The sequence below is a fragment of the Micromys minutus genome (genome assembly GCF_963924665.1).
Source record: "Micromys minutus genome assembly, chromosome: 1".
NCBI lineage: Eukaryota > Metazoa > Chordata > Mammalia > Rodentia > Muridae > Micromys > Micromys minutus.
The window spans coordinates 145,486,778-145,511,724 of record NC_137969.1 but is presented as its reverse complement, the minus strand read 5'-3'; the positions used below and the strand labels follow the sequence as shown (position 1 = coordinate 145,511,724).

Here is a 24,947-nt window from a genome sequence, read left to right as displayed (position 1 = left end):
CTTTGGGTCTCTTGCTTGCACAGGTCCTTCCAAAGCCTCATGTTTAGTTTTTTTTTTTCCTCCTATGAAGGGCCCTTCAACTTACAGAAGCTTCAGGATCCATAAAACTTGGATCTTGGTTTTATGATAGTCGTAGACTTCATGCCTAGACAGCACACAGGACTGGGGGATGGGTATGTGACACCTGTCACTATTTCCAGTAGCATTTCTATGGGACAATTCATCCAAAAATTGACTTTAATATCCACAGTGTGATGTGACCCATGCCAGTACCACCAGTCCTCACTGTTCCCTTTGAGGATTGTCCATGCCTCAACTTGTGTAACATCAAAAATAGGAGTGAGGAAAAGATAGCATTCATATGCTCAGGTTCTGCCAATTTCAAGAAGTTTGGTAAGATCTCAGAGATAATTTAGTCGAATAAAGTGCTTGCCACACAATCTCTGGGACTTCTGGCCAGCAAGCCTGGCCAAGCGCGAGTTCTAGATTCAGCGAAAGACCCTGTCTCAAATAAACAAACAAGCAAATAAATGAGACGTGGTTGAAGGAGACGCTCAACATTGACCCCTGGAGTCCACATGCTTGTGAACACACGTGCACATGTAGTCACACGTGTGCACACATCCAAAACAATAACAGAAAGGAAGAAAGACAACCAGGTCAAGAGTCTTGGCCGGTAAATACAGTGGACAGAATGGTTGTTGGCACCGAATGTCTCACCTGCCTGCTATTCGCCGTAACCAAAATTTAGACACAAGCAATGGTTGGAAGTAGTCAAGTTTATTTGAAGTCAGACTTGAAGAAATTAGGTATGTGAGGTACCGAAGGGACACTGAGGCTGCAGCTGAGCAGAGTCTTAGAAGGCAGAACCTCATGAGAGAAAAGGCAGAACCTCTTTTCTTTTTTTCTTTTTTTGAGACAGGGTCTCAATCTCTAGTCCTGGATGGCCTGGAACTCATGGAGATCTGCCTCTGCCTCCCACGTGCTATCATTAAATGCAGGCAGGCAGGCAGCAGGCAGGCAGGCAGGCAGGCAGGCAGCAGGCAGGCAGGCAGCAGGCAGGCTGGAAGGCAGGGAGGCAGGCAGCAGGCAGGTAGGCAGGCAGGAAGGAAGGGAGGTAGGCAGACAGGCAGGCAGGAAGGAAGGGAGGAGGCAGGCAGACAGGCAGGCAGGAAGGAAGGGAGGCAGGCAGGCTGGCAGGCAGGCAGCAGGCAGGCAGGCAGGCAGGCAGCAGGCAGGCAGCAGGCAGGCAGGGAGGCAGGCAGGCAGGCAGGCAGGTAGGCAGGCAGGCAGGCAGGCAGGCAGGTAGGCAGGCAGGCTGGCTGGATCTTGGATCTTGACTTCTGCTAATCTAAAGAAAAATCTAGCATTAATCATCTTAACCATGCTGATGGGTGCCAAACTAGAGTTGCCTGGGAAGAGAACCCTCAGATTAGGAATTGTCTCCATCAGATTGGCCTGTGAGTGGGCCTGGGATGTATAGGGGAAGTAAGCTGAGCAAGCCAGGGAGCACATCAACAAGCAGTGTTTCTCCACGGTCTCCACCTCAGTTTCTGCTCCAGGCTCCAGCCTTTTCTTCCCCCAGCTTCCCTCAGTGATGGACTATAATGTGGAGCCATAAACCAAATAAATCTATTCTTTGCCCATCTTGCTTTTGGTCAGTGATTTATGATAGTGACAGAAAAGTAACCAGAACAATGAGTTCCTTCAACCAAAAGATTACAGAGGGCAAAAGTCAGGACAATTTCAAAGGAGCTGCTGTGCTGTACCCGGGCCTACTGGTGTCTACTAATGATGACCTCATCCTGGAAAAAACATGCTGTCCTTGGTTTAGTTCTCATTTGCAGAGGTGTGGAAGCACCTCGCTTCTCTTCAGCACTCCCCAACCCCCCACCATTCTAGGCGCTGCTAAGGCATCAACAGCACCTTGTTCGGCAAGCATTTGAGGCTTTCTGAAGATGTATTTGCATAGAGAGACCTAACAGATTGCTTCCCTCTGTGATCCCTGGGGTAATGGTTGTACAGTGTAACCAGAATCTTAGGGGTGGAAGCAGGAAGACCAGAGTTTGGGATTACTCCCATCCACATAGTGAGTTCCAACCTGGCCAGAGCTGAGTGAGACCCTGTCTCAAAAAAAAAAAAAAAAAAAAAAAAAAAACCAAACCAAACACTAACAAGCAAGCCACATTTTCTTTTTCTCAGAGAACCTGGAAGGATGAGGTTTGCTGCGTTTATTCCATAGCCCAGTCCATCACTTTGATACTTAAGCAGTGCCTGCCTGCTACATTGTAGGTACAAACTAATTTTTGGGATGTAAACCCTGGGGTCCTTGCACATGCTGAAGGAGCTATGGCTGAGCTGCACCTCCAGCAACCGTATAACCTCCAAGGACTTTTTTCTTGCGTCTTGACCTCATTTTCCTAGTCATTTCCATTCAAAGTTGAGAATTAGTGCTTGCTGTGCTTTCAAATCATGAAGCTGGGGCTGTGCTGCTATGACTCTATATTAGGATGCTTGGTCGGTGTGGTCCATGTCCTACATTTAATCCTTAAGATCAGAAAAGAGGAGAAAGGTCATGACTTAGTGCTTAGAGCTACAAAGATGACAGTAAACAAGACAGAGTTTTGGCCAAAAGCTCAGAAGACTTAGACTCTTCACCTAAGGTTTCTGTTAAAAAAGCAAAAGCAAAAACAAAACAACTCCCCCAAACTTTAGAGGGGGAGTGGTAGTTTGAGCTTGGTAACCTGATGCTGAACCTGTTTTCCCACCTAACAGATGATGATATCTCAGTTCCCAGGATTGCCCTGCCCGATTGTATGGTGTGTGCTTGCTGGTATAAGGGTGAGCAGACTCTGCCCAAAAGACTGCTGGTTTGGATAATGAATACTGTGGCCATCTCTTACCGGACCCCGTGCTACATGGCTTCCCATAATTCTATTGCCTGTCATGTCTTGGCATGAGAGGGGCCCAGTCTTTAAGGAGTAAAGAGCCCCATCGTGGAAGAGGACTATTTTTCTTTCTTTCTATAAAGCTTGAAGGGGAAGCTCTTGAATTAAGGCCCTGTCAGGCCTCCTGAGAGGATGGCAGGAACTAGGCAGTCAGCAGGAACCCATCCTCTTTTGCTTACACATCCAGCCATGGCTGTTTACTGACTTGGAGCCTCCTGCTGTCATGAGGCTCCAGCTGCTGTCCTCAGGAAATGCTCATTTCTTAATTTCTCCTTTTGCAAGTTGATAACCGTGACGTGGTTGTCTTCCCACCCAGGTGGGACTCAGAGAGCTATAAACAGGCATGTGGACAACTTCCTTAAAGGATTCTTGACTCCTAAGTGGCCTTCTCTTCAGTCTATTCAAAAACACGATCTTGTCGCAGGACACTCCTATATGCTTCCTTCAACCTTTAGTCCGAGCTGGCGGAAGGTGTTCTCATAACTATCTGTTGTGGCAGTGGAATAGACCAGTAGGTGTCAGAGTTATCCCCAGACTCTGGAGCAGTGGATCTCAACCTTCCTAATGCTGTGGACCCCTTACTACTGTTCCTCATGTTGTGGTGACCCCAGACCATAAAATTATTTTTGTTGTTACTTCATAGCTTTTGCTACTGTTATGAATTAAAATGTAAATATCTGATATGCAGGACATCTGATACATGATCTCCAAAGGGGTTGAGACTCACAGGTTCAGAAGACTGCTCTAGGGGGATACACTGTCTCTTATGGAGGCTCTAAGGGGATACACTGTCTCTTATGGAGGCTCTAAGGGGATACTGTCTCTTATGGAGGCTCTAGGGGGATACACTGTCTCTTATGGAGGCTCTAGGGGGATACACTGTCTCTTATGGAGGCTCTAGGGGGATACACTGTCTCTTATGGAGGCTCTAGGGGGATACACTGTCTCTTATGGAGGCTCTAGGGGGATACACTGTCTCTTATGGAGGCTCTAGGGGGATACTGTCTCTTATGGAGGCTCTAAGGGGATACTGTCTCTTATGGAGGCTCTAGGGGGATACACTGTCTCTTATGGAGGCTCTAGGGGGATACACTGTCTCTTATGGAGGCTCTAAGGGGGATACACTGTCTCTTATGGAGGCTCTAGGGGGATACTGTCTCTTATGGAGGCTCTAGGGGGATACACTGTCTCTTATGAAGGCTCTAGGGGGATACTGTCTCTTATGGAGGCTCTAGGGGGATACACTGTCTCTTATGGAGGCTCTAGGGGGATACACTGTCTCTTATGGAGGCTCTAGGGGGATACACTGTCTCTTATGGAGGCTCTAGGGGGATACACTGTCTCTTATGGAGGCTCTAGGGGGATACTGTCTCTTATGGAGGCATAGAGATGTCGGACTCATTACAAACAGTAGTACAAGGTTAAGGAGCTGGGGATAGTGATGGTTTAGCCCATCTTTATCCCTTGAGATGGGAATTCTGGCTGAAGACTTCATTACTAATACTGCCATTATCCATCCCATTTACGTGAAAAGACAGAGATAGAGGTGTAGGAAGGTTTTTTAGCTGTGACCGTCACTTGATTTACTGTTCAGTAAAGTGCAAAATTTCCTTCTGTTAGGCCACAGCCAAAGGGCCATCTGGTCTGCCAGACATGTGCTTGCTGTGCAGAGAAGTCAGCTAGTGGGAATAAGCTTATTAATGAGAAGAAGGGATGCTGGCCAAGGGAGGACAGGTCCAACCCATGTCACCAAATAGATCACACACTCACAGGACTCGGAGAGGGGCTGTTTTTAATCAAAGCTAGTATCTGTCAGAAGCAACCAAAGAGAAATAAACTCCGTTCTGGGTTCTAACTCTTTACATACTCTTTGAGATAGAATCTAGTGTGGACCAGCTAGCCTTGAACTCTCTGTAGGGGAGGATGACCTCAAACCTTACCTGATCTTCCTGCCTCCTTGTCTCAAGTGCTGGCCACACCCAACAGTTTGCTTTCTCTTTCTGAAGGTGCTATGGGGACACACTTTGTCCTTCATTGTTTGTTTAGTGAGTGTTGCAAGACTGTGTACGGCTTTCAAGGCAGAGTGCAGGAGAGAGCCACAGTCTGAGTAAACAAGAGGGGTTGGGGAAGGCATGGGCGGGGTGGAGAATTCCCTGTCCTCTTGTAGTTTTGTTTCTGTGGGTTGTACGTACTGAAGCTTTCAGTGGCAGAATTAAAGCCAAAGCTGGAGATGAGTGTGACGACCCGAGTTCAAATCCCCAGGACTGAGGTAAAAGCTAGGCGTGGTATTGCAATGCCTAATGGGATCTGAAATCCCGGTGTTTCTATAGCCGGATGAGCGGTGGGCATCGGAGAGTCCACAGAGACTCACAGCCAGATAGCTTGGTGATTGCAGTCTGGAAACAAACAAAGAGACCTCAAATGAGGTAGAAGGCTAGGACTGTCACCCAAGGCATGTACTTGCCCATATCCATGTACACACAAAAATACATATTCACACAGAAAGATAAAACTTTAACAGTTTGAGAACACACCAACACATCTGCACTTCAGCAGAGCAAGGACATCTTTGTGGGGCAGGTAAACTCTACTTCACAGTCACAGAGCCAGAGAGGGCAAAGAGGAAATGATGTTTGGCTGTGTTACTAAAATTACTTTTGATTTTGTGGAGCGCCTGAGAGGGTCTCAGGGACTTCCAGAGGTCCAGAGATCACGTCATCCAGTTTTAATTAAATTAATAATGCTGACTTTCTAGGAATGCTTAAAAAATACAGTACATATTATTACTTACCTAGATTATTAACATATTAATTACATTATGCATGTTATAATCCATATAACACACATATCTTTGTTCTTATTATAGCATGTATAATATATAATTATAATCTATATCCATGGTTATTTCTCTGTAAGACTTATTTGGAAACTATATTACTAATATTTTCAAGGCAGCCAGAGTTTGTTTACTGTGTCTTTCTTGTGTGTGCATGAGCTCAGTGTCAAACTGAGTTTAGAGATGGGGGAGGCATCTCATGCCTTGTGATCTCAGGACTTAGAAGGCTAAGGCAGGAGAAGAGAGGCCTGCATGGGGTGTGGAGTGAATTGCAGGCTAGCCTGGGGAAATGGTATTCTGTCTCAATAGGGGGGGAAAAGTGCCAAACCAAACAAAAGCCTCAGGTTTGGGGCCATTGACAGATTTAGGCTCTGGGACTCTCTTGTCTTCTAATGTGTTCTTCTGTAATTTGGCATCTCCATAACTCAGTGATGCCCTTCTCTGGCATCAGCCCCACAGAGTTTTCAGTTTGTAGCCATTTAGTATTTTAAGCTATCTTGCAAGTAGTTTCTAAAGGTAAGGGTCCTGTCATACTTAGTTTTGTATCGTCTCCTATTGCCAAAGGTAAACAAAACAACATAGTTGGGGCCCAGCTATGGCTCAGTGGAAGGGCACTTACCCTACGCATGAGGCCTAGATTTAGTCCCTAGCACCATTAAAAAAGAGAGAAGGAGAGGGAGAAAAAAAAAAAAAATAAAGGGGAGGAAGGGAAATGAGGAAGGAAGGGATGAACAAAATGTTCAATAAAAGCTTTTGGATGGATGGAAGATTAGATGGATACAAATTCTGTCTTTGGAAGATTTTGTTTGCTTGTGTGGCATTACATTTTATTCCATCCTGTAGGACAAGTCAGCACATATTTACCCCTGGAATGGCTTATTCCTTTAAACTCTGGAAACTTGGGCTGGAGAGAAAGGCTGAGAGGGTCAAGATGTTTGTTGTGCAAGCTGAAAGCTGGATGACGGAGCCCAGCGCCCAGAACCATGGGAAGGTAGGAGGCTAGGACCAACTCTATAAAGCTGTTCTTTGACCTCCACAGGCACATTCCAGCCTCATCATACACATGTACAACAAACAAACAAATAAATAAATATGGTAAAATTTGCATATGTTATCTAGTGACCACCAAGTCCTGTATAGCAGCAGCCAACAGAGCAGACCTGGGGGGCTGGGGAGCAGCCCTGCTGTGTTAGCCCCAGGGCCAGCCCTGCTGTCTTAGCCCATTTGAGCTACTTTCTGAACAGCAGAAATACATTTCTCACTGAGGTTCTGAGGGATGGGAGAGTGAGGGCGCTGACAGATTCAGCACTTGGTAAAGAAACATTGGGATATAAAGGCTTTGGGGGGGGGTGGTGATTGAGGGCACAGTTTATCAGGGCAGGGAGGGCCCGGGAGGAAAAACAGCTATGCCTACAGCCTGAGGGTGGTGGCTGGTCACACTGCAATCACAGGCTGGACTTAGAGTGAGATTACCTCAGGTCTCAGAGTCTCCCTCCTTTCTATTCTCCTGGAACTTCAGCCCCAGGGCTCCTGTCACATTGAGGGTGAGCTGTCCCCTCTCTCTTGAACTGATCTTACAGACTGACTCAGCCAGTGGTGCATTTCCTAGGTGATTTAGATCCATAATGATAATGAAGATGAATCATCACAGGCGTTAATCCTATTCCCTAAGGGCTTCACTGGTGTCAGTCATTTCCAGACACTGTCACCTTGGGGTTGAGGATTCTCACACCTCCTAATGTCTAGCAAATGTCCCTGCCCTTGGCCTTGCTCTGTTGTCTTTCTTAGTGAAACCTCTCTCTGAGCCTCACCCTCTTTACCAAAAACAGAAATTGGGAGGTAGCTTGGGGGCTTATGTGTTTGACAAATGGAGGCAAAGGCTTGCTCTATAGAAGTGACTACTCTTCCCACTTCCTCAAACACTCCTGCAGCACACGAAACCTGCTTCTCCCACTAACCCTGCCCCTCCATTGCTCTCTTTACACCTCTTCCAGAGACAATGAATGCTTTCTCTACAGTAGCGCCATCAGCCACCACGTTTTCTAATAGACAATTCAACAATTCAAATTATATTTATTTATGGTTACGATATGATGTGTGTGTGTGTGTGTGTGTGTGTGTGTGTGTGTGTGTGTGTCAGCCTGAAATGGGTAAATCAAGCAATTCGATACTGAAAGACCCTCGTCCAGAGGACCTTTATCTGAGGGGACTCCAGGACCCAAGAATCAGCCGAGACCACTGGCTGCAATCAGCATGAGGGTTTATTTGATCAAAGTACACAGGTACCTGTGGGCACACAGTCTCTCGGAGGACTTGCGCGCCGGACAAAGGGGCAGTCCCCTTTTTATAGGGCTTGGGGGGCAGAAGCAAGGTACAGAAGCAGAAGCATAGCAACAGGGTTCTAATTGGTTAGTTTAAGTGTGGCCAGGGAGTGAGCCCAAGGAAACAGCTCCTGGTACCAGCAGTTCCCGAGAATAGTTGCCTTGGGCTTATCTAAGTGTGGGAACTGTGGCAGAAATATGACTCCAAGGACACAACTCCTGGTACCAGCCGGGGCTGCAGCTTTCGAGGATAGCTGCTTTGGGCTCTTCTGAGAGCAGCTGCCTTATAGGGCTTGTTTAGGAGCTTTCTGTTTTCTGTCTGTTGCAAGCTGGCTGCCCACCGACTTGTTTGGCCACCTGGGTCCCTGACCTGGCCCGCCCTGTGTGCGCGCAGCCTTACAGAAATGGCATTTATTGTTGCTAAGCGGGGGTATTTCAGATACATACCATTGATGTATATATTGGCAGTGTGTGTGGGGGGGGGGGTCGTGGGTTGATGAGAACAATTTAAAAATCTCCTCAGCTCTTTTCAAGTGTGTTGCTAACTATAGTCATTCTGTATATCATCTTATTCTTAGCTGGTTGAAATTCACATGTTGACAACATTTCTCTTTACCTTCCATGCTGATGGTCCATTCAAAGGGACACCATATGTCTGCTAATTACCAGGCATGGGAGAGGAGACGGATAAACAAGTGGGAATCACATCACATGGCTCATGCATGAGATATAATCATAACCAAACAGGTTTGAAATGAGTCAGGCTGCAGAGATCACACACAGAGCATGCTCAGTGTTTCCATGGCTGCATTTTATTTCGTCCCATCTTAAAATCATTTTTCTTACCCACTCCCTGGCTCCCTGCCCATCCTTCCTACACAAATATATGTTCCCTACTTTCACCGTGAGAAACGAAGGTTGTCATGTTCTGATGTTCATGTCTTTTCGAAAGTTCTGTGTTGAAACCCTCCCTTACTAGTTTTCGATTTCTTTTTGGTAGTTGCTCTTTTCCCTTTAGACCTGCTGGTCTCAGCCTTGGCTGCACTTTCTGATCACCCCGGACCCTTTAGAAACACTTCAGTGGTTTCCTAGCAGGAGTTTGCTTCAATGTAGCTATTCCACCATTTAAAAAAAACAAAAAACAAAAACAAAAACTGAAAATGAAACAAAACCACCAAACTTGAGTCATTTATAAGACATGGTAGCAGCTCGCCAGGGAGCTAGCCTTTGAAACTCCATCAGCTTTCTTTAGCTACACTGTGACAGTCACAGTCACAGCAGCTGGAGTTAAATGACAAAAACAAGCAACAACAAGGCACAAGGCCAGAATATCTGTTTCCAGTGTAAAGTCCGGAATCAAGGGGAAAACATCGGTGGTGGGTTTATTTAGTACAACTGGAACTAACAGCAGAAGTGAAAACGATTTTAATTATAGCAGCCCATCTTTTCTTTGCTTAATATATGGGAGCAATTTTTTCAGAAGAAAAGCAACTAGTTGGTGTTTTGGTATTTGGTGCGTTTTCCTAATCTGAAACCCAAGGAAAACCACACATATTCTTTACCAGGTTCTCAAAGTTTGGTTGCATTAAACGAGGGTGAATGGCAACATGGATGCTCGAGTTGTGTTCAGTTCTTCCAGAGCATTTTGTTGACCTTGCAGAGTACTTGCTAGTGCTCCTAAGGCCTGATGGTTTCTTTAAAACTATTTCTGATTCCTTTCAAACCTGATGCAATTCCCCATGTGCTTATTTTTATTGTTTGGAAATGGCTTGCCCTAGAACAGCTCTCCCAAGGCTGCCTCACAGTGCTAAACAAAATGTCAAAAAGAAATCTTAAAGCTAGAGAGTCAGAGGGCTGTACTGAGGGATGTGCTCACTGCTGATGTTTCTGGAAGCGCCTGGTAGCATGAGTTCATGAAAACCTTCATCGAATAGTTCCAATGCTAGCAGTGGATTTGAAGAAATTAGTAGGGTTGGTGTGATGGCTCCATGGGTAAAGGCCCTTGCCTCACATGGTAGCTCACAGCCACCTGTCACTCAAGTTCCAGGGCATCCAAAGTATTCTGGCTCTGTGGTCACCAGTATAAGGAAAAGATGACGGGGCACCAATGTTGTGAAAGGATGACGATCCGAGTCACTGCACCAATGTTAGGGGAAGGATGAAGGGGGGCATATGGCCCATGGAGGTGCGGCAAGGCCTGAGGGCAAGGGAGATGCCTCTGAGGGGCCCATGTTGGGAATCCCTTCCCTGAGGGACCAGCCACACAACGGTATAGTACAAAATAGAGTTTATTCAGGTCATGGGAGAGCTAAGAGGGTGGTAGAGGCAGATATATATATATATATATATATATATATAGAGAGAGAGAGAGAGAGAGAGAGAGAGAGAGAGAGAGAGGGAAGTAGAGGAGTAGAGGCCAGCCATGAGCATGTGGGAGAGAGGGGGAAGGGAAAGGGAAGAGGAGGGGTAGGGGTGGGAGAGCAAGGCTGCAAGAGCACAAGGGCAAGAGAGGGAGGAGGGGTCAAGCAGCCCCTTTTATAGTGTCAGGTCACTGGGGCGGAGCATACCTGGCCACTGCTGGGTAATTGAGGGGTAGGGTATACCTGGTTGTTGCTAGGTAACTGAGGGGTGGGGTTTACAGAATCCCAACAACCAGCCCCTCTTATGGTACATATATGTAGGCAAAACATGTATACATATAAAATAAAAGCAATTGTTTTAATTTAGTGTGAATTATAAGGGTATTATATATTTTTCTTTATACGCTTTTTATTTCTCTTTTTCATTTGTCTGTGTGTGTACACATGTGTGCATGATCGTGCATGTACCATGAGGCACACATGTAACATGATACTCTAATGGCCCTTGGAGGAGAATTCTTCAGGAGCTGGTCCTCTCTTTTCACACTGTTTTGAGACAGACTCTCTCTTCCTCCTATTGCTCTTTTGATGGCATCCAACTTTGTTCCTGGGTTCCAGGAATTGCTCAGGTCAGCAGACCTGGCCATCCAGCACCTTGATGCACTAAGCTAGTCCTTGCTGGTACTCCTTATCTTTCTGCCTCTGCCTCCCAAGTGCTCATATCTTAGGCATAGGCCACTGTGACCAGGGGCTTCCTGTTATTTTTTTAATCAAAACTTTATTATAAAGACTTTTGCAGCCAATCGTGGTGGCATACACCTCCAGTCTCAGCAGTCAGGAGCCAGAGGCAGGTGGATCTCTGTGAATGCGTGGCATGGTCTACAAAGTGAGTTCCAGGCTAGCCAGGGCTGTTACAAAGAGACATTGAAAGGATAGAAAATATTGCCTAACCTCTCCAAGGACCCCAAGCTAAAGGAGCCTTAACCCCCACGCCTAAGAACCTCTAAATAACTCAAATTCCAGACCCTGTTCTCTGCCAGTAAGTAGATATAAGGTCACACATTGCTGTTCCGGAGCCACTTTCTGTATGAAACTGGGTGAAAGGGCATAGGACAGGTTCTTGGATACTCAAGCCAGGCCTAGTAAGTTAACAGGAAATAAGCTGACTTAACTGTTTATCTGGCTTCTGCAAACTGGTTGCACCATAGAAGCCCCCTGCCCTAGTGACCTATCCTGAGTGCGATTGTCACCCCATCCAGGAGACCGCGCAAATACAGAACTCTGACACTAGAGAACTGATTGGTCCATTGAGCGTGGGCTTAGATATTTAACATGATTGGTCCATAAAGTGCAGGCTTAAATAATTTAAATTGATTGGTTTGGGATTCGAGAGCTTTGCCATGATTGGTTTGTGATCCACGGGCCTGTGAACCCTATAAAAGCTGTCCTGATCCTGCACTCGGGGTCCGCAGTCCTCTACCCCTGCGAGGTGTATGACTGTGGGCCCTAGCGCACTTGGAATAAAAATTCTCTTGCAGTTTGCATCAAGACCGCTTCTTGTGAGTGATTTGGGGTGTCGCCTTTCCTATGATGGAGCGTGGGGGGTCCTCGCTTTGAGGATCTAAAATTTGGTGTGTTGGCCGGGAAGGCACAACCACTCCCACACCCGAGAACCGACTTGGAGGTATGGGGGGATCCCCTCTGGAGTGTGTGTGTGCCGGCTGGCATCTCTGGTCTGAGTTGTTCTGAGTGTTTGTTGGGGAAGCTGTCTGATTTCTGACTTCTGAGATTCGTGCTTTCGGTTTGCTGCTATTCTCTCAGTCTGTGATGGCTGAAGAACTGTGATCAGCAAAAGTGCTGGGATGATCACAAGTTGTTGCCTTGGAGGACGCTCCAGGGTGTGAGAGGTGACCCAGGGACCCTGGTGGTCTCCTGCTGTCAGTCGGATTTCTGTTGTTGTAACGGAAGCTTCCCCATTTGCGACCGTCTGATTCTTTTGCCTGCTTGTGGAGGACATGGACTGTGAGTGTCTGGATCTGTTGAGTTCTATTTCATGTGTTTTTGTCTTCTGAGGGCTTCGAGTGTCTGGATCTGTCAGGTGGCAAATTTCAGCCTCTCCAGTATTGGCACTTTTCTTCTGCAGATCTTCATAACTGGAAATCTAACCATCCCCCTTCCTCAGAGGATCCCCAATGCATCACCGGGTTGGTGGAGTCTCTTATGTTCTCTCATCGACCTACTAAAGATTGTCAACAGCTGTTGCAGATGCTCTTCACAACCAAGGAGTGGGAGAGAATTCTATCAGAGGCTAGGAAAAATGTTCCTGGGACCGACGGGAGGCCCACACAGTTGCAAAATAAAATTGACATGGGATTCCCTTTGACTCACCCCAGTTGGGACTACACCATGGCTAAAGGTAGTGAGAGTTTAAAAATTTATCAACAGGCAAGTCTCCGAGGCGCCTGAAGATGGCCCACCAATTTGGCTAAGGAAGGAGAAGAGAGAGAGCAAGGGAGGGAGAAAAGTTTCATTGCAGGCAGAAGTAAAAATCTTTCCGCCTGTCCAGGCCTTTGCAGATGCAACCCCCCCCCCCCCCCAGCACAAAGGCGCGCCCCTGGTGGGCGGCCCGGGGCTGCAGGGAAGGGGGGGGGCAGAGCGTAGTGCTTCCCCGTGGGCCTCGTGGATGCGCGCAGGAGAGGCAGCTGGCTGTGAGCGAGGACATTGACTCCCCCACCTCACCCTGCTGCGCCACGCCATGAGGATCATGGCCGTGTGGTCAGCAGCAGCTGTGTGGGCATGGGCGGGCAACAGTTACCCTGCTAAGACCACATGGCTAGTCAGATACTGGCTAGTGAGGATTTATAATTATCTTAATTGTCTATATTGTTTCAAAATAGATATGATGCTGAGTTTTGTATTGATGTTATTTCTGTGGGAGAGAATACAAGATACTCTAATTGACAACTTAAGGACACACTATTTTAAAAAATGTCTTTGCGTCTTTAAAAGGTGTGGTTCAATTTGTGTCTGTGTTTTTGTTTGAGTATTGCTTGTGTTTCATGTTCAAAAGAAAAATAGTTAAAACGTCTGTTGGTTGCTTATCTCTTGATTTAGTTTTAACTCATGCCTAAAAGGGTAATGATAAAAGATAAAATAAGAGCAGGCCTTCGGAGCCCTACACCGGAAGTTAGCTCAGCTAGAGGCCTGCCTGGAGCCGAATGTCTGGCCAGGCTGCTTGTACAGGTGCCCGGCTGCTCTCGGTTTAGAGCTGATGGCTGTTTCTCCTAGAAAAAAATCGCTGACTGTGTTTACTGAGCTCAGCAGGCGATAGGGTGCTCATTTCTTGCAAATTGCAGCTAAAAAAAAAAAAAAAAAAGTAAAAATTTTATGTGGTTTAACTATATAAGATGTGTGGTCACCTCATGTTTGCTTTTGACTGGTTTTATAAGGCATAAATATGCTCTGTATATCTTGGTCTTAGATTATTGGTTTATAAGCAACTGGGTATGATTAAAAATGTGTAACATTGGTAACCAAAGTTTGTTTAAAACTAGTAACTTGGTCCAAGTCAGCCTAGACAACAACACGTGACATGAGCCACGTTTTCTATGGATACCCCAAACTTGAAATAATATTTTATGTAATTCTTCTAAAAAACAGACTTAAAAGATATGATTTAAAATAATAAGATATTAAAAGTTGCGCCATCATGCATTCATATATAAAAGTTTGCAGCCAAACTTTGTGGCATGAAAGTAGTAAACTTGGTATTGATTTTTATAAAGAATAGATCATTTGCACTGTTAAAAAAATTAGTTTTGTTTTTCTAAAATTGTGGCTATGCTCTAATGTTACAAAAAAATTTAAAAATATAATAAAACTTCTGGTGTTCCATTGACTGAAGTTTGCAGTTTGATTACAGGCTCAAGATTTTAACTCACGTATTTGTAATTAGGAAAAAAAAACATCAAGCAGGTGGAGATTGTTGCAGCTTTTCGAAAAGTTGATGAGGCTGTAGAACTTAGGAGAGCATTACAGCCTGGCTTTCCCCTTCAACTGCCATTCCTAACCCTAACCCTAACCCTAACCCCCCCCCCCCCCCCGTGGGGGTCCTCGCTTTGAGGATCTAAAAATACCTTGTCTTAAAAAGCAAACAAACAACTTTGCAAAGAAAATCTTTTCTCAGGCCACTGCAGTGTCCTAGGCTGAGAAGACAGTGCCATTTCCCTGATTTCCGGTGACAGCCAATGGAAGCTGAGGTTGGAAGCTTGCCTGATTTCTCCCTGCACAGTTGTGATTTGTTTTTAAATTTATTGTATCAATGTCTTTTTAAATGTGGTATTACCAGACACACTTCTTTAGACTGATTGTTTTACCCCAGGCAAGAGAGAGACTTGCTTACAATTCTATTTGATGTTTTTGTTTCTAACTTTTGTCTTAAGAACAGGGCTTCTTCCTGTCACAGGAACGACTTTACTTTGTACCTTTGGGCTGATGAACAGAAAAGTAAGTTTTCTGCTTTGTTAGTTTAGCTTTTGTTTAAAATTCACCACATAACAAGGGATCTGTCCCATTCTTTATTGTGGTGAGAGTCCACAGTATTGTGCTTAGAAAAATCTATCCCATTCTACCTGACTAAAATTAATAAGCACAACCCAAAGTCATTTGTGAACCTGCCGGAGAACCTCATGCTGGTTTTAAATTTGGTCTAAGACAGCTCAGCTTTTGAGTGTTTATTTGGGGCTGTCACAGCAGAGCCCCAGGGGATAGGCAGCAATTTCCCCCATGTAGCTTCATGTTAAGAAGGTCACAGGGCATCTGTGGCAGTGATACTTGTTCCTTGTATGTGGCAGAACGGAAGACTTCCTGTGCTGGGCATCCCTGGGTCATTGCTTATTAGTCTATTCACACCACTTTTGCAGAGCACATCCAGTGACTTGTGTACCTGGCATAGAACTAGAAGGTTCTATCTATTGGGATCTGCTTTCTGGTCCATCTTGTGGTTCAATGTTCGAGTGCTTCCTCTGGATACATTAGCATAGGGGGGCTAAGGAGCTTCGGGTTCTGGGCTTTCGTTCTTCTCTTCTAGGTCCTCAATGCCGGAGAACGCAAGGTGACTGACTGGGAAACTCCCAGTGCATCACATCATGGTTTCTATGTTGTTTTTATGGCCTCTTGGGGTAGGGTTACTAGATATCAAACCCAGTTTAATTTACATCCCAGATAAACAGAAAATTAATTATTTTAGTATTTGGATAATGTTATCATTAACTTCCAGCAACTAGTTGTTACTGTCTGGCTATAGCTCTCTGACATAGCCTATTTGTTTTTTGTAATTATTTCAATATAAGTTGCAGATATCACAACACTTTGTCCCCAGATCCTTTAGATGCCTCCATAGACATGTTCTGGGCTGAAGAAATAGCTTAGCGATCTGGGTTTGATTCTCAGCATCCCCACAGAGACTCCCAACCATCTGTAGCTTCAGCCCCAGGGAATCTAGTACCATCCTCGGACCTTCTTGGGTGCCAGGCATGCATGTAGTGTAAATGTATGTGTATTTAAAAGATGAAATCATTTCCTAGATAGCTTGTGTAATATCTAGGACATAATTATACTTAAGAAACTGTTGTTCCCATGAAGGTCAATTGTAAGCAAACATGGGCTTTGCTACACTGCAGACTAGGGCTTGTCCAGACTTGATTTAACGTTCTGGCTTTGCTACTTGCAGAAGTCTGTGCTGCTGTTTCCTGGTCTACAAAATTAGAGTTTCTTTGTATTGCTCTTATGGTGCCTGACTTGGATGCACATTGGGAAACTGGAAATTTATATCTTGCAGGATCTACACTAAAGCTCAGAAGCAGTGAGGCCTCTAGCACAGCCCAGACTCTGGCCGGTGCACAGTAGGGAAGCTGGCTGGGCTGGCAGTGTGACTGTTCTGGGAGCTGAAAGCAGGAAAGGATAAAGATAAGGATGTAACTGCTTTTAGAAATGTTGGCAGTTGCATATACAGCTTCCCTCTGCTCTCTTATTCCCCCTTCATCACACACACAGAACACACATGAATATGTGCACACTGGGCGCGCGCACACACACACACATGCACATACACAGATACAGACACATACACAAATATAGACACACACACAGATACATATACACAGATAGACACACACACACACAGGTCTTCTTGACAAGGCTGCAGCTATGTGAGACAGAGCAAACACACATGAACTGTATAGAAACTGGGGGGAGGTTTAAAGGCAGTAGAAGAACAGGACAGTGTGTCCAGATGGCGTTGGCTCCGCTAAGTAGTCAGGGCAGAGAAATGCCATGGGGTCAGGCTGACCACAGAGCAAACACCAGGATGTGCCAGAGTCTGCTACCCACTGTGACGCAGGCAAGCCGCCAAGCACTGTTTTGGTGTTAGCCAGCAGTGTTTGCATTTGCTGTTTAAGGAGACAGGGTTTCTCAAGGTTTATTTTTATCCTCAGAGAGAGGAGGTTTATAGATGCCCAAGTAGGCTGGCTTCCACCCTTTCTGGAAAGAGTTCTGCCTTCTTTTTTTCTGGAAAGTCTTCTGCTTCCTTTTTTTTTTTTTTTTTTAGTACAGAATAGAGTTAAGAGGGTGGTAGAGGCAGAGAGAGAGAGAGAGAGAGAGAGAGAGAGAGAGAGAGAGAGAGAGAGAGAGAGAGAGAGAGAGAGGAATAGAGGCCGGCCATGAGCACGTGGAGAGAGGGGGGGAAAGGGAAGAGGAGGGGTAGGATTGGGAGAGCAAGAGAGCCAGGAGGCAAGAGAGGCCAAGAGACAGAGGAGGGGGCAAGCAGCCCCTTTTATAGTGTCAGGTCACTGGGGCGGAGCATACCTGGCTACTGTCAGGTAATTGAGGGGTGGGGTTTACAGAATCCCAACATTCCCCATTGGAGAAATGCAGGCACAAAAGGAGGGCAGAGTGTAATCCATTTTTGTAATAATCCATTTTTGGTTTAATTAAGGAAGAAAAATTACAGGTGATGATGGACCAGGAATAGGGTCGTTGTGATCTCTTGACTGCTTCACGCTTGTTTGGGTTGATGTTTCTAGAGAGTCCATAAAAGTGGGGGTAGGGATGTTTGTCCAGTCTTAGAGTTGACTGTTTTCTTGTTGTCCAGGGTCTGTGGAACCATCTGAGGATAGGTCAGAAGTAACAGGTCCAGTGGAATTGTGTGTGTCTGCGAGAGAAGGCTGAAGTATCTGCAGGTTGCTTCTCTGGAGCTGTTCTAGATGTAACGAGCGCCTGGACTTGACAAGATGCTGGAACACACATATGTATACATTATAGGTAGAGATTAAGTACATTTGGTTTGGAAGAAACAAAAGTAGCTGGCTTCCAGGTGAGGCCCTCTGCCCACTGGCTGGTGGTGCCACCTTTCCTGACACTTGTCTAGGCCTGTCCATTCCTCCCAAGAAACGAAAATTTTCACCTAACCCCTGAGACTCCTACAAACATCTCTATTATCTTTGCCATTGGCAATAGTCCCTTCTCTCCTCACAGTAATGCTTTTAGGGAGCCTCTCCTGACCCAAGTCAGGCTTGTGTTGTCCGCTCCCATCTCCTCTGACCCTCCAGCCTCCAGGAACTGAACTTAGAGCCTTCCACATGCTGCTGGGCAAGGTGAATGCTACTCATTGTGAGAAGGCAGCAGCCAGCCCAGCTGGTTACACCCTGAAGGGCCGAATTTTCCGTTTTGGTTGCTGATTTCATCCGTTTCTTATTGATCCCTAATGGCTTCTGTTATTGAGTATTCTCTGTGTATCATAAGTGATTCCACTCTGCTGTGTCATGGAGTTCAGTGGAGAGACAGGTTTCTTCCAGTACAGCTTTCCTCAGGGAGTTTGTGGAGAAGAAAACAAAATTACTGCCTTGTCTTTTTCTAGAAAGTTTTGGACAAGAAAAAGTGATCCTTACGGGTTTTGGAAATGCTCTGGGAAATGAAGTGATTATTCTTCACAGGCTCTCTATTCTCATAATTCCAACACCGGTTTACAGTAGCTTAAGTTCCTGGTACAGTTTCTAGGCATTGGGTTCATAGTTTCTGACTGACTGCGATATATATATATAAAGAGATGTTCTTGTTTGTAATTCAAGTGTATGCTGGACAAAAGCCGCTGAGCTCCAAATCCGGCTGTGACAGCTGTGGAGGAATGTGAGCCCTTCAACTGTCTGAGTATATCTAGTCTGCTTTTCTGCAGTTCACTACCCCTCTGCTCTCAGATAGTTTAGGTTGGAGGCTAGGAAATAAGATAAAGACAGATCTTAGCCAAAACCAGTCTGGGCTTGACTCCAAGCTAACCTGGGTAACTTAGTGTTTCAAAATAACAATAATAATTAAAACTTTTTTTGTGGGCCGGAGATGTAGCTCAGCGGTAGAGTACTTACCTAGTATCCACAGGACCCTAAATTCAATTCCCATTACCTCATGGGCAAGAAAAAAAAAATCAACAAAGCTTTTAAATATCTGCTTCTATTGTAGAGAAAGAGCATCTGAGTATCTGCCTGGGATAGACGTGCCAAGCACGTGCTTGAGCAGGTTGGACAAGCCAAGGAGTCACGTCAATTTTGGGTTTTAGTTTGTTTTCTTTGTTTCTATTCCATTAGTCACGGCTCAACTCACTGAGTGCGAAAGGTACTGGATAGAAATGATGGCTGGACACCCACCCTTTCACAACCGTCTCTGTGCCTTAGAGGAGGTGACAGATACCCCATTTATTCCTGAGCAACCAAAGTCACTTGTTTTCCTTACTGTGACCAGTAATAAGTCTGCGGGTATTCCCTGAACAAAGCTGATAGCAGCATTATTTTCTGCACATAGACATCATTATTTAGACGGCAATAGGACCTGTGCCTCCAAGGCATGGAGTTTTGGCAGGTTCACAGTGTCACATATGAGTTCCTCTGGAGCAGGTCTCACATCGAATCAGAAGGTGGTTGGTTATTCCCATAACAAGCTTGCCACTATTGCACTGAGAGGCAAACTCAGGGGCCACATGTGAGTAATACTGTTGATGGTAACTCTTCTCTGAAGTCTGTATTGCACTCTGGTGCTATTGTCAAGAGGGCAATGAGAAAGACTCCAGCTCAATTCCACCTTGATTTCACCATCCTGTGATCAAAGCATATGTTCTCATTTAGTTCTGTTAGGCAAGCAACAGCAGTGGCAATTGCCTGGATTGTTCAAGGGCCTCAGAGGTCTCCCCAACCAACCCTGACACTGGATTTTCATTTAATTTCTGGGAGCATTTTACTCCTATGTTTTTGTTCTAAGGAAACCAGTCATATTGGGTCCCACGTTCATTACCTCAGTCGCCTCTCTAAAAAATCCAGTCTTCAAATATGCTCACATGCTGAGGTTTTGGGAGTTAGGACTTTAAAAATATGAATTTAAGATATAGGGATATTAGCCCATGACATAAGTAGGAAGTAAAGGAAGACCTGTGAGAAAAAGAGATCATCTACAATAATCATGAAACTGTTTGTGTTTGAGCCAGAGGCAACCATCACTACTTTATAGACATATCAGGGGTTGGCATGCACACACAGCTCCTAATGGGGAGTTACTGGGTGGGTGTGGTTCCATGTCAAAGGCAGACCAAAGCTGGTGTTAACTTGTCTGACTGATTCTTAGGCTTGAGACCTGTTAATGTAAAATACAACCCCGTTCTCAAGAGACTGCAAGTAAGAAATAAAATAAACAAGCAAGGAAGGCAGACCATGACAGGCACTGGGATCTGCTTTTGCTATGGAGGGTGGACGCCTAATCTGGGCCCATGAGATGAGTAAAAGCAGGGTGAGAACCTGGCCACTCTGCCCTCCTTTTGTGCCTGCATTTCTCCAGGTCAGATTCTTGCTGATCATCTCTGAGGAGTGTCTCTCTGCCCTACCTAGCTCAACCCCTTCAAGACTCACCTAATGGAAGACGGGAACCAGTGTATATGATGGAGGGGCTATACTCAGAGTAGATCCCTTAGAAGGAACCAGGTTGATACTGCAGTTAATTTACAAGCAGATTGAAGCACCTGGCCGAGTCAGATCTGGGACAAAGATGGGCAGAGCCACCCCAGTTCTTCCTCTACTTAAAATTCATCAGGGGTGACAGTGAATTCCAATAACCACTCAGGGGTGGAGAGAAAAGCACTGCCTCAAAGGGCCAGCCAGGGCTACTTAGTGAAAACTTACTTCAGGCTAGCCTAGACTTCAGAGTGAAACACCAGGTGAAAACCAAGCAAACCCCAAACTTCTAAAGCTCTGCCAAGACCCCAAGGGTGAGCTCAGAGTCATAGGACTCCTTTATATGTTTGTCTTCTCAACACATCGATTGTCTTTCCCCACTTTATAAGGTTATTCTTCTCTTTAACTCACGGATTGGGACCAGCTGCCATGACAAGCTTCTTGTGGTTTCTGGAACCCGAGCTTCTTCTGCTCCCAAACCGCAGTTACAGGACAGGAAATGCCCTTCTTTCTATCCCACATTCCAAAGCAGTGGCCTTACCTTTTTGTAAACCCATTTGTTTGTGTTTTTTTTTTCTTCCCTCAGAATATGGTATTACAAAATGGGACGAAGGTCTTTGATTCCTGGGAGAAGCCCCCTCTACCTGTGTACATGCAGTTTTATTTCTTCAATGTCACCAATCCAGAGGAGATCCTTCGAGGAGAAATCCCCCAACTAGAAGAAGTGGGGCCGTACACCTACAGGTGAGTCCCTCCTCTTCTGTTGAAACCTGGTGGGATCCTTGGGCTGTACCAGCACAACTGAGCTAGGATGGGCCTGCAGACACAGCTTTGGTTCTGTGAGGCCCAAGGCATTGCTGTTGTCTGGGCACAGTCTTCCTCAGAGCTCTGTGGGCGGGGCTTCCTCCCTGCCTGCCTGACTCAGGAAGGCTGCCCCTTCCTGTCCTCCACAGGTGCTCTCCACCTCTTTTAAGGTCCCCCTTCAGACTCTGGCAATTTTTAGGGCTCCCTCTAACTCCCTTCCTCACATACAGTTTTAAGCCAGTTTGTAGAATTCACTGTTGATCTGAGATGTTTCTGATTTTTATTCTTTTTTTAAAAAATACCAATTCTTTTGTTGTTGTTGTTAAAGATTTATTTATTTTATGTATGTAAGTACACTGTCACTGTCTTCAGACACACCAGAAGAGGGCATTGGATCCCACTACAGATGGTTGTGAGCTGCCATGTGGTTGCTGGGATTTGAATTCAGGACCTCTGGAAGAACAGCCAGTGCTCTTAACTGCTGAGCCATCTTTCCACCCCCCCCCCTTTCCTAATGAGACTGGCTTTCTTGTAGCCCAGTATGGCTTTGAATTCACTATGTATTTGCAAGATGACCTTGAACTTCTTGAGTCTCCTGCCTGCTAAACTGGGATTACTGGGACAAGAGCTTACTGGATAGCCTTTATGTCATGTTGCGTGTGAACCCAGGGTTCCTTACATGCATTTATCTAGCTGAACTGTGTTCCTAGCACTTCTCTAGGATTTTACTGTTTTGAAATTTATTCTGTAGCCTAAGTTGGCCGTGAACTGGAGCTTTTGGCTATCCTCCTGCCTCAGCCTTCCAAGTTCTAGGATTTCAAATATAGTCCACCACACTCAGTTCGACCATTTCTTTCTAAGCTCCTCTCACCACGTGTAAGAAATAGCAGGTGGTGACTGGGTTTGTAGTAGTGACTTTTGTAGTCGTGACTGCCAGTTTCAAAGGCTGAGAAGACTGAAGAATGGTATTGATCATTTTTAGTGTGTGTGTGTGTGTGTGTGTGTGTGTGTGTGTGTGTGTGCGCACGCGCATGCACCATGGCATATGTGTAGAGGTCAGAGGTCAACTTGCAGGAGTCAGTTTTCTTCTTTCACTCTGTGGATCCCAAGGGTCAAACACAAGTCCTCCGGATTGGCAGCAAACACCTTCATCAGTTGAGTCCTTCTCCCTTGCCCATACGTCTTCAAAGGTGAGCAGACTGAGGGAGGTAACATGGGTCTTACAGTTAGGAATCTCTGTGTTGTCATAGTTCCCGTACCTCCTCCTTCCCCTGCAGGAACCATGCCAGGAAAGGCTTTCTTTGCCAATATTAAACAAACAAACACACAAAAGACATCAGTAAAGAAGCAGTCAGCTCTTCTGGACTGCCAGCTGGTCTCAAAGTCTATTGTAATCAATTACCCAGTGTGGGCTATGTCATGATTTCTAGGCCAGCCTGGGCTACACTGAGACCCTATCTCATAAAAGCAAAAGCAAAACAATACCCAACTAAAAAGAATGCCCAGAAAGGAGTTTGGGATTATCAATACGTCTCCAATGAGTGTTATGTAACTGAGTCTCTCCCTATGCCATGCCCCACTCCACTGTTCCCCCTTCCCCCTCTCTCCTTCTCTGCCTTCTTTTATGTTTTTAAATAGTAGGTCTAGTCTGCATGTCTGGGCTCTGGAATCTTCTGCTGGAGATTAGAGATGTCTTGGGTGTCAGCTTTTATATTTTAACCTCACGTGTGACAGGGTCTCTTACTTGCCACTTATGTACAAGCTTCTGGGGTCTCCTATTTGTACCTCTCATCTTATTGTAGGAGCACTGGAGTCACGGGCCTGTGTGACTGGGTCTGTTTTTACCTGAGTTCTAAGGCTCTAAACTTAGAATTTCATTCTCTCCTGGCAAAGGTATTACAGCTAAAGCCATTTCCCAACCCCAGATTTGTGTTTGTTTGTGTTCCATTGTTTTGAGACAAGTGTTTTCTGGATAGCTTAAGCTAGCCTCAAACTTATAAACTTTTGCTTCTGTCTCCCTAAGCCTAGAATTATAGCTGTACACCACTGGCCTGATGTTAAAGCACAGATTTTTTTTTTTAAAAAGACTCTATTCTCTTGTTTATTTTTTGCAAATTTTATATATAAGTATTATATTTACATCATTTTCCATGACTTCTCAAGTTCATGTCCTTTTACCCTTTAATTATTATTGTTATATACATACATATGTGTATATATATATATACGTTATATACATACATATACATTTATAAATATAACCTGCTCTGTTTATTTAGCGCTGCTACCCTGTCTGTATGTTGAGGGCTGATTTCTGGGGACTGGCTCACCCACCATGAGGCACTTCCCTGGAAGAGACTGACCCCTCCCCTCTCGGCCATCATCCACTACCTGTAGATCCCTATCTGGTGTTGAGCCCTGTGGATCGTCCCCATCTCTGATGGCTTGTCTCCAGGCACCGTCATTCTTTTAGTAGCTCACAGTGATGCCCTAGTCCTCTGTCCCCACAGTCTTTCCACCCACTCTCTGCTGTTTTCTGAGCCCTCGGTTGTAGCGTTTGTATTGTAGGTGTGTCAGCCAGGGTTGGCCACTTGTTCCGTACATTCTGACCAGTTCTGACTTTCTCTATTCATCCACAAGAGCTATGCCTCTCAGTGGGTGGAAGGATCCGTATTTGGAATGCAGGTAGGAACTGTGCTGCTCAGTGAATGTGGCAGTAGGAGGTTCTGCTGAAAGGGCCTTGGGTCCAAATGGCTACACCAGGAGATAAGTACCACCATGACACCTCTTAGAGCATCTTGTCCTTGTCCTTGTGATGGCCTGCAGACAACATAGCTACTGAGTAGGACTATTGGTTGTTTTCCATCTGCAGCTGCTTCCATACCTCCCCCAAGACTCAGAGAGGAGGTGTCAGGTTGGTTCCGCCTCAGCTTCCCAAACTGTTCAATGTCTGTATTGTATTTATTTCTTTTGTTTCAGACACCTGTGTTCTTCCATCTTTGTAACACACTCTCTATAAAGCAGAAACTCAACTCACACTTTGGGAGGGTTTTGAAAGGACTCCTTGGCCCCGTTGGCTGCTGGGTGTCAGTGACATAGCCCAGGAAGAAGGGGTTCAGGTCTCATGTTCTCTTCAAAGGCAGACACAGCCTCAAACACCCCTCCCAGCTTAAAGTCTTTAGTCTCTCCCATTGTGCAACTGTGGAGAATGAGCCTTAATGGACCTCTGGAGGACGTTTAACCAAATCATAGCCTGGCTCTTAGCTTGGGATTTTACACTCTAAGCCAGGTGTTTTGGCACATGCATGCAGTCCCAGCATTAGGGAGGCTGAGGCAGGAGACTTGCCATTAGCAGCCTGCGTTACAGAGTGAGATCCTGTCTCAAAGAGGGGGGGAAAGAATCGTATTCTCCAACTAGGGCTTTCAATAGAAATTTAATGTGAGCCACACAAGTGACTTTAAACTTTTGCTAGTACCCAAATCTGTCGAAGTAAAGAAAAAAAGGATAAAACTAATGTTCATATTTTATTTGACATAAACCCCCCCAAATATATTTCAGCATGATGCCAGAATTCAGAATCATTTATTTCATGTCTTCCTTATTCACACTAAATCTTTCAGATCCCATATTCACGTTTTCCTGTTTACATCATATATTTCTTTCCAGGGGTATGAGGTTGTGTGTGTGTGTG

At 45.4% G+C, this 24,947-nt stretch overlaps 1 protein-coding gene across 1 annotated transcript in view; it reads left to right on the top strand.

Annotated features, from left to right (window-relative positions):
* Positions 1–24,947, top strand: part of SCARB2 (scavenger receptor class B member 2) — a 61,642-nt gene that overhangs the window by 3,103 nt on the left and 33,592 nt on the right. The window contains exon 2 of the mRNA XM_080932282.1: positions 21,038–21,195. Within this exon, the coding sequence (XP_080788408.1) occupies positions 21,038–21,195 (158 nt within the window). The remainder of the gene's footprint in view (positions 1–21,037; positions 21,196–24,947) is intronic.